Below are 19,473 nucleotides of genomic sequence, written 5' to 3' on the forward strand. Positions count from 1 at the left end.
TTCGAGAGTACAGTCACGAACGCATCGATGGATATTGTTGAGGTACTTCAAATGGACCTTTCAATTGCTGACTTCAGTATTTTACATGAGTGGTAGTTAAACTTCTAATGTTACACTGTTTATCACTTGTAAACCAACGCCCCAAATTTGTATAGCAATACCATTAAAAGAGACATCAACCAACTTTGTAATCACAATGGCCATGAATCTGGTCGTCTGACGACGGACGATAACATGAACCAGCCAAGTCAAATCCAAATTCCTAATCGACTATTCTATTCCTTCAATTCTAAAAATGGCTGACAACGAGGAGGTAAGGTGTGTCACGTGTATTTTGTTATGTTTTTCTATTTTAAACGAGTAGTTTAATTAAATTTTTGACTGTTTCAGTTGGTTCGAGCTCTCAAAGATCTGCCCTTGAAAATACAGACAGCAAGTAAAACTGAAAGGAAAGCAGTTGTAGAAAATGTCATCAAAGTGTTGTCGAAATCAGGTTAGATTTCTTTTTTCCAGCCGGCAATGAAGTTATTATCAATATTTGTGGTAGTTATTGATATCATGATAATAAATCCATCACTCTCATATTAATAAAAAAATATAATTTTTATACACTCACCTCTTGTTGATAAAGTAGTTGTATAGTTTTACATAATATGTTGCAAGTCTTCTGATCTATTTTTTTACTGTCAATGGGCTACTTTTCATTGGGTTTACTTCAAAGCTATTGATAACTGTTAAATTTAAAATATGCAAATAGGAAAATGGTATTATTTTCAAACCTTAAGCATGTGTTAAAAGAAAATATTGTTTGTTTTAATTGGGAAGGAAGGTAGGCTTATTCAAATAATTGTCAATTTCAATCTTACAAAATCAAATTCATTAGCCTAAAGTAACTATCCTAATCTAAAGAATTTATTGACTTCAGATCTCAAGGGGATTCATGTAGTAATTATGACACCCACATATGGCATTATGATATTTATGTGAAGAGACTGTTCCTTATAGAAATAATGCCATCAAAAGTAATATTACATGTTCTCATTAGAGTTTGTACTTAATTACCATCCTATTGCATTACAATTGTCCAGCTGCTTTGAGAATGATAAGCAGACCAGGTTTTTTATATTGATATTAACAAACGGTACCTATTGCTTGATTGTAATCATCAATATAATCAACCAATACTGATTAATAAATAAACAAGTTACTTTAATTATGTGTTGTAAACAGTATTTGTTTAAAAGACAACTTAATTATATTCAACTAAACTAAATAGTATCTTAGAATATTAACTTAGTTCATTTTATTGGTTTCAAAACATTTCTTTTGTTTTCCTGTTTTAACCTGTTGTAATGGTTTTATTTGATGGTTATGATTCCTCCATTATTAGTATGTGATTGTATCTATGTACAGTAATTAATTCTTTTAATTTCAAACACATGACTTATTTAATTTAGTATTTTGTGTTGATACTGACTAGGCCTAATATTTCTGTTCGTACCAGTAAGATTAAACGCCGGGGCGGCAAATCACGAATTTGACGTTACCAACGTATTCTGCTCACCCTCCTGAACAAAAAATATATGTAGTACTATGGGGTGCAAATGACAAATAACATAATTTTAGGGGGTATATTGATAAGTGGTTAGATTCCTAATGTTTTAATGTTCAGTTTGTGTGCTGTGTCTGGATAATCTGTTTACTTGAATATTATCTGCGGCCGGGACTGATAACGTACCTGTTATCTGAGTTCTCCGGGGCATGGGTCAGTTCTACACAAGATATCGTGTTCAGTAGGTCGGATTGAGTGAGTGCGTTTACAATGATGAATCAACCATCCACTAGTTCAACCAACCCTAGTGAATTGTGTGTGTCGGAGTGTTTCGTAGGGCACGTAAAGAGTTTACGTTTTAACCGAAACGAAATTATCTCTTTTTTAATTGAACATGGAATTTTAAAAAATGAGTGTATGTGTTCGTCGTGCGGTCGAGTGGTGTTTTTAAACCGGGAGACTTTGTCGTTTCGTTGTGATAGACGACTTTTTTGTTGCTGCTGCTCAGCTGTATCCGCCAACACACTAATAATGGTATGTGTTCTCTGATCCATCTTATATATTTGAGTTTTTCATGATTTATTTAGTTTTTTAACTTTACATAATTGCCTTTGCATTACATTTCAATTTATATTTTTGATCAGCCCCTCTAGTATTTTATATTTTACTGATAGGTACTATCTCGAGGGATGTTTTTCTTTTATTGACACCTTCGGTGCTGCCGAAGCCCGCGCTGATGGCCGGAGGCACTCGTAATTAATTTTTTTCTCAAAATTAAGAAACACATTATTTATTTCATCAAAATTCTGCTCATTTCTGTATTATTTTTCATTTACGTTTGCAAAGATGGCGGCGCAACCGATGACGTCATCACGAGGTTCAATCATTGGCCACAAAAGGTCACGTGACGCTAGACGTGGATGTAGAACATGGAGATATTACTGAAAAGTTATTTAATTTTTCATTTTCTAGAACTTCGTTATTTCTCATTTCCACCCCATCAAACCTTATACTTTTTTGTTCTATATGACGATTCCAATAAGTTTTTACAGCAAAACTCGTATTTTTCTGCCCCGGCCGTTAATGTGATAATTACCTTTCTGTTATTCTATATATGAAGTATGGGTGATTATAGGATTACTAAGCGATAAGCGATATAAAAACCTTATATAGAAAGCTGCCTGAGATTTGCCTATGATAGGCTATAAAATGGATGTCCTGATTAGGACATAAAGATGGGATACTATGATATTCTTCTAAAGTTTGGTTAGTGTTGTTAAAACTGTTTTAGTTTAGTGCTAAACATTTATTATTGTAAAGTTCTAAAACTAGGTAGCCTAAGTCTAGTTTCTTTGTATAAGTTGTACAGAAAATAGCAGCATGCCAAATTGTGGTGGAACCCTGTGCAGAAAGAAAACAATATTTGGTAATTGTTTCAATAATACAATATTTTGTTAATGGCCAACCCGACTAAATACGAGTTTCACGTTATTAACCTAAGGCTATCATCCTGAACAATATATTAGGTTTTCAATGGGTGGAAATGACAAATAACGAAGTTATAGAACATTAAAAGTACTGTTTCTTGCACAGAGTAATATTTCATTGTCTCACGGGCGTCTCATGGTCTTATTATGATTGTAAGTCAACCTCCTATTGGTTGCTGCTGACGTTGGCTATTACACCATTTTTAGATACGTAAATAACGATAAAAATTATATTGAAATTAGGGAAATTTGACCCAAATTAAAGACATCTTTGTAAAGTTAGACCTTCTAAAAAAGACCTTGTTCATATCAGCCTGACACAAGTACCTCTGGCCATCCAACCTTCGGTGCTGTCCTGCGCTGATGGTAACAACAAAAAACTTCCCCCGAGGTAGTACCTATCAGTAATAAATAAATTTGCAAAATCACAAATATTGTAAATTCATCTAACCATAACTTCCTATTATCTTGCAAGAAAAGTAGTTCCACATTGAATAATCTAAAATTCATTATTAGTCATTTTAATACTTTAAAACCTTATATTGATTTGTTCAGAAAGATGATAGCAATAAGTTAATAAAACGAATCTCGTTTCCAATGTGGATAAAAATAAATTTGAAAATAATGCATACATAATTAATCAAATTTTCAACAAACCAGTAACTTTTTATGTACTTACGTACTATGTGATAACTTCTGATCACATAAAAATAGCTTTTTTTTATTTAAAAATAACACATGATTATACAACGAACTTATACGTTCACTCTGAAAAACAATGTAACCAATTAAAAAGAAATATATTAATTTCCTAATATTGTAACTGCTCATGTAATCCGCAATCAAATACGTAAAAAAAACTAATTAACTGCATTAGAGTTACCACGCCGTGACTGAAAAAGAAGAGTAGATGCCATTGGATGGAACAATAGATGGTGCATAACTAAACTGTTCTGACCACAGAACACTCAGATAAGTTGTAGGGAGCTGATAACGTTGAAAATTACATGAACAAGAAGCACTGTACACAAATATAAGGAACCACAAATTTACATTTACACTTTAGTTAATAAAAAACAAAGTTATTTGTGATTATTATTTGTGATCCACCCCCTAAAACCATATATATTTTTGTTCAGGAGGATGAGAAAAATCATTAATAACGTTGAAATTTGATGGCTATTTCCGCTGTTAACACTACTGATACCCAATATTTACCAACTTATATAGAATCAGAACTCGAGCTGAAAACAGAACGGTAATGCAAATTTCACTAGGTGTGAATTTTTTTTGATAATGGTTATTGCTTCTCTTCTGTTTAAAACATTGATATCGGTAGTTTATAAAACATAAATGTCAAACAATTAAGGTTAGATGGTCAGCATGTTAATTTCTAGTTGAGTGTGATGAGAAATGGAATCAGCCTATTTCTGACTATATATATCTAGGATACTTTTTTAAGCTGTAGTTTCATAAGAGGCCGGCAAAACAATCGAATGTGAATATCGATATTATTAAATTGAACCTAGTATTTCTATTTCCAGATTAGTTTACGAAATAAATGATAGTGAAGATAATGCAAATGTTATGAATTAGACTATGATTTGATTTGTGAAAATAAAAAGTACGCAAGAAAAAAAATGTTGAATTTTTCCAAAATAACAAAGGTTTAATTTAACGATAACAGTAAATTGTAAAGTGTGCAATAATGAGATAAATTTGGTAATTTGTACTTTTCTTTCATGTCTCTTGTGAAATTGTAAATATAATTTTGTATAAAGTCTTTTCATTTATGTTAGATAAACTGCTATAATATAGTTACTATGCAATTGATAATATTTGTTTTTATCTATATTTACAATCAATTGTTTTGCCAACCTCTTATGGAACTGCAGCCCACTTTTATACCATGGAGACATCATTAGGCTATTTAGCCTTTTTAGTGCTATAATCTGTCGTAATGGATGTGTAGAGTTATGACTGGAAAGGGCCCATGTCCATTGTCCACTTATGGACGGTCAGAGATTTGTTTATAATGCATGTAATGTGTCATTGACTTAATTAACCGTCCCTATTTATTAACAGTAATACAGTTAGTTCTGTTATATACAACTTTCAGTCATCCATTCTATAGACAGGCCAGGAATTATTTTGTGGAATTATTTTCTAGAATACTTTGTGATTTAAACAAAATTATAAATAGTTAAGGCCCAGATGATTTTCATTTAAATGTTAGTTTCCTTTCTTTTGGAACTACAATGTTAAAACAACAACTTAGTGCTGAAATTGTGTGTGTTTACGATACTTTGGTATTAGCCAAAAGCCACTATTTTTTAACAGTTCTTACCGGAGACCTAAAACAATTAAAATTCTAGAAAGATCAGACTATAGTTATATTTGACTTACTGTGAAAATTATATGTCATTATTACCATTGGTTCTTGTTTTCTGTCTTTCAAAGGAAGCAGTGTCTACAAGTAGTTGGCCACTCTGTCCCTATCTACTTGTTATTATATTATACAGGGTGTTCATTAAGCAGGTTTAGATAAATATGTTAGTAGTAGTACCAAAGTTAACGTTTACATGTGCTTATGTGAGCTTGAATTAGGGTACTATCTCGTGAGATGTTTTTCTTTTTTCGCTAGAAGTGCGTGTCTGTGGTGGCACTGAATGAGCCATCGAAGCCTGCAATGATGGCCAACTTTTTCATAGTTGGGTGGCCTGGTATGTGATCTGAGGTTGGGAAAGTACTGAACAGAAATACCCGCTGGCCATCAGTGCAGACTTCGATGGTGGCTTCCCCCGCGCTTCTGGTGAAAAACATCTCTCAAGATAGTACCCTAATTCAAGCTCAGATCACGTGAGCACTAATAAATGTCAACTTTTACCTTTTTATATTTAAAGACTAATTTAACACATGTATATATTTCTAATATTTTTAGATGTAGTCTAAACAAATAGTAGTTAGGGACAGAGTGACCACCTTCTCACAGACAATTAATTATCACTGTAACTCAAATAAAGTCTGTTCATTCTAATAATGTAGTTTTTGTATGTTCTCAGTAAGAAAAACTGTTATAAAAATAGTGACTTCCAGATAGTACCAAGGTATTGTGTTTACTAGTATTTAAAATGTAACATTCAAGGTGTAATAATTAATGAATAAAAATTTGATTGTACTTACAAATAGCTTATAACAAAAATCCCCGCCCTTATTCTAGTCACATTTAATTAGATGAAGGATGAAGAAAATAGAACCCCCTCCCCCAAGAGCCCCAAAAATAAAAATAATATACTTATAACATCAATCCAACTTGTTTGGATAAACGGCAGTTAAATCTTTTACCTTGAATTAGGTCTTTCTAATTTATTCCTTGCTTAAGTCTTATTCATAATTATTCCATATCCTCAGCAGTGTGGTGTGGCCTTCAATCATATTCATATCCCCTCCAAAGTCAAGTCCTAAATACCACTCCATTATTTGCCGGTAATTTACCATTATTTAATTTTTCATGTTAATATTGTCTCATTGTTTCTTTTTAAATCTTGTATTGGTTACGTTGTTTGTTATTTATCATTTGGTAATGGATGTATCTAAATGATTGGTTATACTGATCAATCGATATATATATATATATATATATATATATATATGTATAGTACATTTTCTAATTATTAAATGGTTGTTTTTATTTTACATTTCATATATTACAATCATCACTGACTTCTAAATATTAAAGTAATAAATATTTATACATTTTCATTATCATCGTTTATATTAATTTCTATAATTAGGTCACTATCATTTTAACTACAAATCTTGTATTTCCAAATTAATTACTTCATTTTCATTGTTATATTCTAAAAATGAAATAACTGAAACATGAAAAATTCTGGAATAAAGTTTTGCTAAAAAAATATCTTGTAAACATACCATCTATTGTTGTCCCAAACCTTGTTGTTCATATTTTTTTATCGTTTGACATTGTTAAATTTAGTTGATCTTTTCAAACTTCAATTAATGATTTTGATGTTTCTTCAGCAAAATTTGCATTAAATTCTGTTTCTATTTCATTTGTTTTTTAAGTAAATGTAAGGTAAGGCCCAATGTACCTGATCAAAAGTTGTAATTATAACCAACGGAAAGACTAATTTTCTTTCAGGATTAAATTACACTACGGCTTTGTTAGCTAGAAAAGATCTAACCATTTATTTTTAATCCGTATTTAAATCTCGTCAGAAGGATCCAATACTGAACTGGAACAGTAGTTAATATTACCGTGCTGAAGTACAATTTAGAATCTGATGAGCTTTAAGTACCGCTCTAAGTTCATAAATTTCACATTGAATTCATTCATAAATAAATTAGTAGTTCATAGATTTATTCAAACCAGTATTTTACCATGTGTTTTAGTCTCTTTGCAACGATTGTTTGGTATTAGAAGTTTTTTTAGTGTGTTAAAGTTAACAAAGCTACTAATAGCAGAGTATGAATGGACTTTGTAAATTTTTACAACTTTTTAATTGGATCGTAACCTAACCTGAAAAATTCCATAACCAAGGAAAATCTGCAGAAGCCCCTGGGTAGATACAGACAATGCGATATTTCGGTCAGCATTTATGTCAATAATTTGAGTAAACAGATGGAACAGTTAGAAAATAAATCATTGTAAAACTCTACTAGATGAGAGAAGCATTTCGTTATTTTCCTTATTATGTATAACGTTGTATATATGTTATATGTATATATGTATGTTATTGTGGTTTATATTTCCACTTTAATCTCTCGTAATAGATTTTTCATTAACGTCAACTATTGTTAGTTTGTATCAGATGTTTATGTAAGGGTTTGTCTATGTTTTCGTAAAGCTGTCATTCTACTTTGAAAGCATGTGGGTAATATAGATATGCGTGACACGAAACGAAAGTTTTTTTCTCCTGTGCAAAATATAAATACATAGCCCGTCAAAAGAAATAGTCACTTTAACAAGGAACGACAGCACCCTCTCACTACTGCATCTGTATAGCCACTGAACTGAATGGAGAAACACCCTGACTTCAATATGGCTGCGTTAGTCCCGCCCCTAGTGGCTACAGATCGAACAAGCATAACGTTCCGTGACGTGACATGAAAGTTTTCCCTCGTCCAAAACATACATCCACATCCTGCTAAAAGAAGTAGTCATTTCAAAAAGTTAAAGTCGATATTTACAAGAGCTCACGTGATTTGAGCTTGAATTTAGGTACAATCTCGAGAGGTTTTTTTTTCATTTTTTGCCAGAAGTGCAGGATGACAACACCGAAGCACACACCAATGGCCAGAGGCATTTCTGATCAGTACTTTCCCAACCTCAAATCGCGTGGCAGATTGGACAACACGATCTTATGTCGGAAATGTTATGCCCCAAAAACCCAAATTCAAACTCATATCACGTGAGTGTTCATAAAAGTTATCTTAAACTTTGGTATTTCTAATAAAGTATTTATGATAACCTAATCGAAACCTACTTATATCGTATAGTAACAAGAAGGAGATATGGCCTACTTCTTGACATCGATTTCTTTCAGGAGGCAGAAAACAAGAACCTAGAGTCATAATGACATGTAATTTTCATAGTAATTAAAATAAAGTCTGTTCTTTTTTAATGTAGTTTTTAGGTTCCGGGTAAGAGAATGTGTTCCAAAAATAGTGGCCTCCAGATAATACCAAAGTACCATAGCTACACTTATTTTAAATATTTTTGGCCAAAATATGCAGCATTTGAATATTGAACTAGAGTAAATATTAGCATGTATACAAAGCCTTGCAGAAAACTAATAGCTATTGAGCAATTTTACTGAAAAAGCACTTTTTTTATCAGTCCAGTGCAACAATTGGTAATTATTATGAAGCAGGGTTGAAATGGTCTATGTGCTGGGTTTCTGAAAGATATATGGAACCTGAAAGTTATTTTAAGATTCAAGTAGATGAGAATTAATTAATATTATTTAACACAGTAGTCATTATTACGACAAGGATGAAGGATGTGCCATTATTACAAGCTGAAACACCTCTCCTCTGCCTGCAGGTATTGTGGAGCCAGTGGTGCGTGGACTGTGTAAGGTGGTCCAACTAACGTTACTACGCTACCGAGACAGCTGGTCCAGGGCACTGATCCGAGACTTGGTGAGCAGTCTGGCCTCACACTACCCGGACTGGACCATCAGACACCTGGTTCCTGTACTAGTGGACATCGGAGCTGTCTACTGTGTGCTGGTCCCGACGTGAGTCAGCTCAGCTGCTTTAATCAGTGACGTGTTCAATTTAAAGGCTGTAACTTGAATTACTTCCTGCTATCCAGGAAAAACCCTCTTTACAAAATCCTCAGTGGTTAAAATTTTCTTCAGGGCCACCAAAGTACTTTTTTTACATCCTGTACATATTAGATCAGTTTCAATTCGCAGTGAAATAATTTGGCTTTGATTTAAAAGGAAAATGGATGTAAGAAAATTTTCAATCGAATTTGTCACTAAGAAAGAAATCACCCTTTCAAAAACTGGTATTTGCTCTTTGTCAGATGTCAAATTCAAAATACTATTTTCTGATGCATTGTCAGTTATTTACATTTAAATATCACATCTATAACATTGGTTGGACATAGAATGAGCAAAATAGTTACACAGACTCTAAATTAATCCTTCAACGCACTATTTAATTTGAACTGAACACCCCCTAAGTGATCTACTTAATTTCTTATTTTTGACAGTTTTGTGACAACATTACCTATACATGCATTAAATGATTTTCTGTTAAGCCTATACTTGTAAAAGTGATTGTATTGCTAAAATATATGTATACACCCATACAAACATGTACAAAATACCATTACCAAATTTTTAAAGACATGTTTACTGGAAGTTATTTGCTGTACTTACATTAGAAATTTGCAACTGTGTGATATGTGTGATACTACAAATGTTACCTACATCTCCGCCTCCATTTTCATTAGGCCTATGATTATCAAACTCCATATCTGAATCAGAACTAATTTCGTTTTGAAATTCTTGCTGGGCAAAATCAAAGTCATCAGATGAATCATTGTCACTGACAATAATCCGGTCTATCTCACTGCCCCAGGCAGCAATGTTTCTAGGCCTACTTGTACTTGCCATTATCACATAAAAGAACAAGAACCTAAAAATAATTGTAAACTAAAATAAAGCCCATCATAACTTATGAAATAAAGTTATGATGGGCCATAACAACAGTTATGAAACAGGCCTAGGCCTAAACAATAATCCAAACCAATTTTAAAACTAAATCTGAAACTGTTTCACTTCACTGATGCACATACGAGTATAAACTCGCAATCAGATTTGTCCTAAACCACACTTTCAAACAACATAATTGCTACAAGTACACTCATAAGTAACTTTATGAAATAGTATGTAAATATAACCGAACAAATAAACAGCTAAACACAAACAATAACATTGTCATGCCAGCAGACAAATTCATTTCACAGTCAATTGCGTAGTTACAAACAGCTGACAGCAAGCGCTACCTTGATTGATGTTTTTCGTCTACTATAAACTACATGTTGAACGGCTTTCGATACATAGGTATCGATACACCGATAGTTCATTTCATCTTCTTTCCAACGATGTATAACTTGAATGTATTACACCGAAAATAATCGAAATATATTTGTTATAAGATCGGACTGCGCGATGCGTACAGCGTACATCGTGGGCCGAGTTCAGCGGTAAACACTAGACGTACAGCGTACGTAACGGTGCGTCGAAGGGTTAATACAATTGAAAATTTAGTTTCTAAATATACTATGCGTTTTTGAGACATTCATTAACAGTAAAAACATATTTTGTACGATATTAAATATTAATATGAAATAATTTTATTTTTGAAGGATTAAAATTTTTCAAGTCCCCAGGCAGCTTGTTGTATAGTATTATGGTTGGGGAATTTTTCAAAATGTTCAATTCTGTTAATTGAATATTATGGCAAGAAAAGTTAGTAAATGTACTACAGCAATGAAAGTGATCTTGCTTTGTTAAAAATGACTGCTTTTTCTTGATAAAGGGAAGTTTCTGGGAAATGTAAATAAATGTAAAAGAAAGGTCAACATATTAAAATTTTTGAATAAAATCTAAAGTGAGATTTTAAGTGTAATACACTCACTGACTTTCATTCACACAGATCCACTCCAGAATATTGTGGCATAAGTTATTGTAGAATAGACATAAGCATAATATATCATTCCCAGAGTGTTAAAGTTAACAGCTTGAGATAGAGTGAGCATCATAAAATAGGCTTTAATTAGCAATTTATTAAGATTAGAAATATACTTGAATGCCATATCAATTTAAAATTTACATTTAGATCTCAATTTATTGTGGGATATAATAATTATAAAAAATTTGTTATTTTATTAATTACTATTATATTATACACAATTCCTGTAATTTGAATGGAAACCTATTAAATTATTACTTATATTATTACAGTAAATCATTTGCTGTAAAACCAATTAACCATTGATGAGAGATCGTTACACAACTCTTGCTTAAGAGTCAATTTGTTTTACGTCTTACTACTGCAGTGATATATGAATACATAATAGGTTTACAGTGTAAGTACAACAGTATGCATGCAAGTCATTTACATATGTTAGAAAAAGGAGAGGCCTAATTTGAACCCTTGTGGTACTCCAGTTTTAACTAGTTTGTATGGGCAGTTAGCAGTGATTTGTTAATGATTGCTTGTCTGTGGTTGGAAAGACTTAAATAATTTGGATCATACTTAGGATCATACCTATCTAGTTGCTTGATCATACTTTTAATGAAGACCATGTTGAGCAAATATTTTTACAGTGTCTACGTTACCTTTATGCTGTATATGATTATAAATTAATTCTCTGATCTTTACTGATATCTTAAGAGTTTTTTACTGCTGATTATATTTACATTTCCTCTTGAATTAAATTTTTGATATTTGGAAATGGAATGGTTAACCTGTTTTTTGTTTTTGTTTTTAATTTAACGGAAGCTTATTTATATAAAGACCAGGACTGAAATGCTTTATTGATTTATGAGTGTCTGAACTGATATGGTGCAAGTGTGAAAAGGATGGCTGCCTCTGAAAGATTGTAACGGAAGGGTTTGTTGACAGGAAGAGCACAGTAGGGTTGTAATGGAAGGGTTTGGCAGGAAGAGCACAGTAGGGTTTTAACGGAAGGGTTTGTTGACAAGAAAAGCACAGTAGGGTTGTAACAGAGGGGTTTGTTGACAGGAAGAGCACAGTAGGATTGTAGCAGAGGGGTGTGTGGACAGGAAGAGCATAGTAGGATTGTAGCAGAGGGGTGTGTGGACAGGAAGAGCACAGTAGGATTGTAACAAAGGGGTGTGTGGACAGGAAGAGCACAGTAGGATTGTAACAGAGGGATTTCTTGACAGGAAGAGCACAGTAGGATTGTAGCAGAGGGGGTGTGTGGACAGGAAGAGCACAGTAGGATTGTAACAGAGGGGTGTGTGGACAGGAAGAGCACAGTAGGGTTGTAACAGAGGGGTTTGTTGACAGGAAGAGCACAGTAGGATTGTAGCAGAGGGGTGTGTGGACAGGAAGAGCACAGTAGGATTGTAGCAGAGGGGTGTGTGGACAGGAAGAGCATAGTAGGATTGTAACAGAGGGGTGTGTGGACAGGAAGAGCACAGTAGGATTGTAGCAGAGGGGTGTGTGGACAGGAAGAGCATAGTAGGATTGTAACAGAGGGGTGTGTGGACAGGAAGAGCACAGTAGGATTGTAACAGAGGGGTGTGTGGACAAGAAAAGCACAGTAGGGTTGTAACAGAGGGGTTTGTTGACAGGAAGAGCACAGTAGGATTGTAGCAGAGGGGTGTGTGGACAGGAAGAGCACAGTAGGATTGTAGCAGAGAGGTGTGTGGACAGGAAGAGCATAGTAGGATTGTAACAGAGGGGTGTGTGGACAGGAAGAGCACAGTAGGATTGTAACAGAGGGGTGTGTGGACAGGAAGAGCCCAGTAGGGTTGTAACAGAGGGATTTCTTGACAGGAAGAGCACAGTAGGATTGTAGCAGAGGGGTGTGTGGACAGGAAGAGCACAGTAGGATTGTAACAGAGGGGTGTGTGGACAGGAAGAGCCCAGTAGGGTTGTAACAGAGGGATTTCTTGACAGGAAGAGCACAGTAGGATTGTAGCAGAGGGGTGTGTGGACAGGAAGAGCACAGTAGGATTGTAACAGAGGGGTGTGTGGACAGGAAGAGCACAGTAGGATTGTAACAGAGGGGTGTGTGGACAGGAAGAGCCCAGTAGGGTTGTAACAGAGGGGTGTGTGGACAGGAAGAGCCCAGTAGGGTTGTAACAGAGGGATTTCTTGACAGGAAGAGCACAGTAGGATTGTAGCAGAGGTGTGTGTGGACAGGAAGAGCACAGTAGGATTGTAACAGAGGGGTGTGTGGACAGGAAGAGCACAGTAGGATTGTAACAGAGGGGTGTGTGGACAGGAAGAGCCCAGTAGGGTTGTAACAGAGGGATTTCTTGACAGGAAGAGCACAGTAGGATTGTAGCAGAGGGGTGTGTAGACAGGAAGAGCACAGTAGGATTGTAACAGAGGGGTGTGTGGACAGGAAGAGCACAGTAGGATTGTAACAGAGGGGTGTGTGGACAGGAAGAGCCCAGTAGGGTTGTAACAGAGGGGTTTGTTGACAGGAAGAGCACAGTAGGATTGTAGCAGAGGGGTGTGTGGACAGGAAGAGCACAGTAGGATTGTAGCAGAGAGGTGTGTGGACAGGAAGAGCATAGTAGGATTGTAACAGAGGGGTGTGTGGACAGGAAGAGCACAGTAGGATTGTAACAGAGGGGTGTGTGGACAGGAAGAGCCCAGTAGGGTTGTAACAGAGGGGATTTCTTGACAGGAAGAGCACAGTAGGATTGTAGCAGAGGGGTGTGTGGACAGGAAGAGCACAGTAGGATTGTAACAGAGGGGTGTGTGGACAGGAAGAGCCCAGTAGGGTTGTAACAGAGGGATTTCTTGACAGGAAGAGCACAGTAGGATTGTAGCAGAGGGGTGTGTGGACAGGAAGAGCACAGTAGGATTGTAACAGAGGGGTGTGTGGACAGGAAGAGCACAGTAGGATTGTAACAGAGGGGTGTGTGTACAGGAAGAGCCCAGTAGGGTTGTAACAGAGGGGTGTGTGGACAGGAAGAGCCCAGTAGGGTTGTAACAGAGGGATTTCTTGACAGGAAGAGCACAGTAGGATTGTAGCAGAGGTGTGTGTGGACAGGAAGAGCACAGTAGGATTGTAACAGAGGGGTGTGTGGACAGGAAGAGCACAGTAGGATTGTAACAGAGGGGTGTGTGGACAGGAAGAGCCCAGTAGGGTTGTAACAGAGGGATTTCTTGACAGGAAGAGCACAGTAGGATTGTAGCAGAGGGGTGTGTAGACAGGAAGAGCACAGTAGGATTGTAACAGAGGGGTGTGTGGACAGGAAGAGCACAGTAGGATTGTAACAGAGGGGTGTGTGGACAGGAAGAGCCCAGTAGGGTTGTAACAGAGGGGTTTGTTGACAGGAAGAGCACAGAAGGATTGTAACAGAGGGGTGTGTGGACAGGAAGGGCACAGTAGGATTGTAACAGAGGGGTGTGTGGACAGGAAGAGCACAGTAGGATTGTAACAGAGGGGTTTCTTGACAGGAAGAGCACAGTAGGATTGTAGCAGAGGGGTGTGTGGACAGGAAGAGCACAGTAGGATTGTAACAGAGGGGTTTGTTGACAGGAAGAGCCCAGTAGGGTTGTAACAGAGGGGTTTGTTGACTGGAAGAGCACAGTAGGATTGTAACGGAGGGGTTTGTTGACAGGAAGAGCACAGCAGAGACAGGACTGATAGCACTGTACTGGTCGACATTACTTGTGGAACATGGGCTGGCCAAGTGCACCGACAGCGGCAAAGCGCACTTCCAACAGTTGGTGGAGGCTCAGTCCGTCCTGTTCTCAGCCATCATTGCTGCCAACATCGCCAAGTAAGAATCTGTCCTTTACCTTTAGCTGTAATAATAATAATAATAATTTGTTTTATTGCAGTCTACAGGTACATGAATTGTATTGCAAATGTGATAATAATTAAATTTTGCTTTTATACTACCATTCAATCATACAGGTTTTACATTCAATCTCTCTCTCTCCCTCCCTCCCTCCCACCCTCCCTCCTTCCCTCCCTCCCTCCCTCCCTCCTTCCCTCCCTCTCATTTGAATTGATTGGTTGGAACGGCCACTCAAATTATCCAATTTTTTGGGGATTTCCCAGCGCTGTTAAATGCTTGAAAAGCTGAAAACAGTTTTAGACAAGACTTGAATGTCAGGGGAACTTTAACACTTGTAAAAGATATTGGAAGGGAATTTATAAATTGGACGCCTGCCTGAGAAGGCAAATTTGCATAGTACCGTCCTTTGTAGGTGAATACAGTAGTTGTCCCATCTCTGGTTTTATAGCCATGGATGTCAACCTCCATTTCATATGATTGTTCTGTATGTGAAAAACCTGACATATACATACCCTATGTACTAATAAGAGATTTGAGTTTTATAAAGTGATTCTATGTACCTAGACCTATTATCTTATGTACACATTTGTTATCAATCAAAAGCTCAAATACTCTCTAAATGATTTGAATGATTTATTCAGCCGATCTACAAATTGTAATAGGCTACGTCTAGTGAAAACAACATTCAACTACAAAACTTAGCTGCGTGCAATAATTAGAGTCCATGCACCAATAAATGTCCATCAGGTCATGTACTTAAAATATAAATAAAACTAAGCATTCATGCAGGTATTAAAATTAAACACTAACCAACATTAAAAAAAATTACTATATGTAAGAAAATAAAGATTTGACTAATGGTTACAAACAGTGTGCATTAGTTCATGTCCATGCAACAATTAATTAATTAATACATAGCAGGCCCTGCACTAATACAAATATAAATATAACTAGACATAAATGTGAATATTAAAACTAAAATTAGTCATACATTTTGTGGAAGACTACTGTACATCTAAGAATACAAAACAGTCATGATATGACTAAGAACCATTATTTAATCAGGGCTCATTAATTCAAGTACACATATCAATCTAAAGAGTATTGGGTCATACAATATACAGATAATAACACTAAACACATGCAGAAATTAAAAACAAATTAATTTAAATAGACAAGCAGAAGGGAATGGTTAGATTGAAAATATTCAGTTAGGCTGTAGAAAGGGATATCTGACAACCAGGATTTTAGGACAGGCCCAAACTTCTGTACCGGGAGCTGTCTAACTGTAAGGGGTATGGAGTTGAACATTTTAGTGGCTATAATAGGGAAGCAATTTGAGATCTTGTGTAACCTAGATCTATTTACATGGACATCAAGGCATTTCCTGGTTTCATACCTATGTACACCTGCATTAATGATGCAGTCATGTTCTTTATGCTTAATTGCTAAAAGACATTGGTATATATATACATTGTACACTGTCATAATTTGGTGTTGAGTAAACAGTGGTCTACAGTGTTCAAGCAACTGTGCCCCACTTAGTACCCTAAGGGCTTTTTTCTGTAGCCGAAGAACTCTAATTACACTGGCAGAGTGTCCTCAAAGCCTGGTACCATAAACAATGTGGGAGTGGAAAAAGGCAAAGTAAGCTAACTTGATGTACCTATCTAGATGTACCTTTTGTGTATTTGAAGTAGATCTGACTATAGAGGTCTGTCCTACGGGCTTCTAATGTCCAACAAAGGCATATGCAGGGATCGGTGTGGATGATATTGTTTTAAAAACGAAACCATGAAATCAAGTTTAGAAGAATCTGTGACTGCGTAGGTCAGATCACTTGGGATCGTTATCAACAAAAAAAAGTATTATTAGGCCTATTTAAATTTGATGATTTATGCCATAATTCTTGCTATCTTAAATACAAGTACACTAAAATAATTAATTTGGGCTACATGACTGTTTAAAAAAGTTTATATTTTTTAAATTTCTTGAATTAATGTGAATATTTTGTTTTTAAGCTTAGAATATTTCTGGTAGTATAATAAGGAGCTTCACCTACCGTATATGAGTACATAGATAATGTGAAAATTGATGTGTTTAATAAGAGGTTTATCAAAAGACGTAATGTCCAGATCTGAGTGTGTCTGAATCAGAAAAGATCCGACTGCTCAGATCTCAGTCTCAATGTTTGTTCCAAATGTGATTTCTTCCCGAGGTTTTTATTTTAGTGATACATTGTATATCGCAGAAAAGAATTATGAATTGTTGTAATGAAGGCTGTGTTGCAGGAAGACAGAGAAGGCCTATCAGCTGCTGGGAGGTCCCTGGAAGAGATACCAGGAGTTGTACAGTAATGCCGTGCCCTCGCTACCCCAGACTGTCCACACGGTGGTGTTCGGGGCATATTACATTCGCCATCTGATCGAGTCCAAGAATCAAGATGTTGTGGACAAACTCAAGGCAAGTTCTTGTTGAAATTTGTTAACAAAATTTGAATAAAATCTACATATTAATTGTTAACCCTCTCTCGGACAGTGGCACTCCGATTGTCACCAAATTCAAATGTCCTGCCACCACTTGGCTCTTTTTGGAACTGCTAAAGGAAATATCTATTGATAGTATTGTTGTCAATGTTCATTGAATGTTGTTATGCCTAGGAGAGCTATCTAGGAGGAATATATGAAACATTTTATTGATCTTTTTATTTACAGTGATTTAGTCATTGTCATCACAATTCTCCCCGTCGTATTTTGCTTAATGATTCAGAATTTTCAAGTCTGGTTCTGAATCTTAAATTAATTTCCGATTCTCAAATTTTGTACTCTAATAGCTTTTGTTTAACCTAATTATAGTATGATTGAAACAAAATCATCACCAATTCAATTTCAACCATTCTTATGTACTGCAGTTAAAAATCAATTTTAAAATAGTATTTGAAAAACTGACTTCCAATTTTTGAATGAACTGCAGGACAAAATTTTGAGACTCCAATAATACAAAATGTAATCCAAGAAAAACACTACTGTTAAGGGATACAAAGCAATACAATAAATAAAAAGTGCAGGCGATATATTATTTACAAAAAACATAGTTTTCATAAATCACATACAACAAATAGTCCTTTTAGCGATCGGTAATTCATGTGATGTACATTCCATCTTGAGGAAAAGTTCTCCAATTATTTGTCTGAGCGTTTCTGTTACATGTCCCATATATGTGTCAGAGGTTACGTACTTGTAGAAATATCACATGGAACTTCACTTCTCTTTCTTCAACATCGTACAACTATCTACACTACATCTTTTACTGTCACTGCATCTCGATTATGGAAATGACTATCCAAAAGTATTAAAGTAATTAATTGACAAAAGTGTACGGTTAGGCACGGCTGATAGGGAGCTGTTTCTGCGAGACCATTAGCGTTGTCGAGATGACCGTACTCGGCAGTGGCTCTGGCGTTATGGCCTATACTTGAGTATATGAGTTTCAGCTATTACCTGAATTTTTGTATAAGTTCTTGATATTGATTTTGTATGAGACTATTTAAAAATGTAATGAATTTCAATTTTGTACATATATTATGGTACAGTACTATTGCGAGTTATTTTTAAATGACAGTAAATTTAGTTATTTTTTTGTAACTTTTGTAAAGTTCATATTTTGGGAGGTTAAGTGGAAGAGAGAGGAATTTCGTTTCAGAAATTAATAGTAAAGATTATTTGGGATGTAACCAAAATTTCAAACATGATTATTTTTAACACATATAAGTGATTCGTCAGTACCTAAAATTTTTTTTTTTAAATGAAAGTATATAATACATTAAAAAAGAAATTGTTTTAGATAACAAGGCAAAAGTAAATACTATCCAAGCCTTTTTTAGCCACTCTGCTGTATTGTTTAATTTATTATTACTCAGATCTTATGGTATTTGAGTCACTCGGCAACAACAAATGACAGCTAGTGGATGAACACTTTGTCACTAGAACAATGGTGTCTCTAGTAAACAATAGATTCTTTCTACCCCACTCACCCACAATCTCCATATGCTCTAATAATATATATTAGAATAAATGTTTCCTCCTATTAAGCTCATTCTGTAATTTACACATTAAAACTTTGTTGTAATAATAATTCTCCTTCTCAGTTTTCCTATCTTTTCAGATTTTTAGTCGTTCTTGTCCTTGTCATCTTTTTTCCAGGTTTTTAAACCAGAACGTATAATCCCAAAAATAATTAACAAACATGATATTGTACTGTATATAGCTTACTGCAACGAGTAAGATTTCCCACTACAAGTGTATACTTTCTCAGTATTCGTACAATGTGAAATTTATTATTTGCCTGTGAGAGGAAAAGTACGACTTTGCTCGTTGGG

The 19,473-nt window shown here is 35.3% G+C and overlaps 1 protein-coding gene across 1 annotated transcript in view; it reads left to right on the forward strand.

The window, feature by feature from the left end:
* Nucleotides 1-203: 203 nt before the first annotated feature.
* The window catches only part of LOC124368007 (eIF-2-alpha kinase activator GCN1-like), a 37,495-nt gene continuing 18,225 nt past the window's right edge, over nucleotides 204-19,473 (forward strand). Inside the window, exons 1-5 of the mRNA XM_046825278.1 lie at nucleotides 204-313; nucleotides 391-493; nucleotides 9,107-9,302; nucleotides 14,913-15,074; nucleotides 17,387-17,558. Coding sequence (XP_046681234.1) covers nucleotides 296-313; nucleotides 391-493; nucleotides 9,107-9,302; nucleotides 14,913-15,074; nucleotides 17,387-17,558 — 651 coding nt within the window. The 5' untranslated portion in view covers nucleotides 204-295. The remainder of the gene's footprint in view (nucleotides 314-390; nucleotides 494-9,106; nucleotides 9,303-14,912; nucleotides 15,075-17,386; nucleotides 17,559-19,473) is intronic.

Source organism: Homalodisca vitripennis, chromosome 8 (genome assembly GCF_021130785.1).
Source record: "Homalodisca vitripennis isolate AUS2020 chromosome 8, UT_GWSS_2.1, whole genome shotgun sequence".
NCBI classification, from domain to species: domain Eukaryota; kingdom Metazoa; phylum Arthropoda; class Insecta; order Hemiptera; family Cicadellidae; genus Homalodisca; species Homalodisca vitripennis.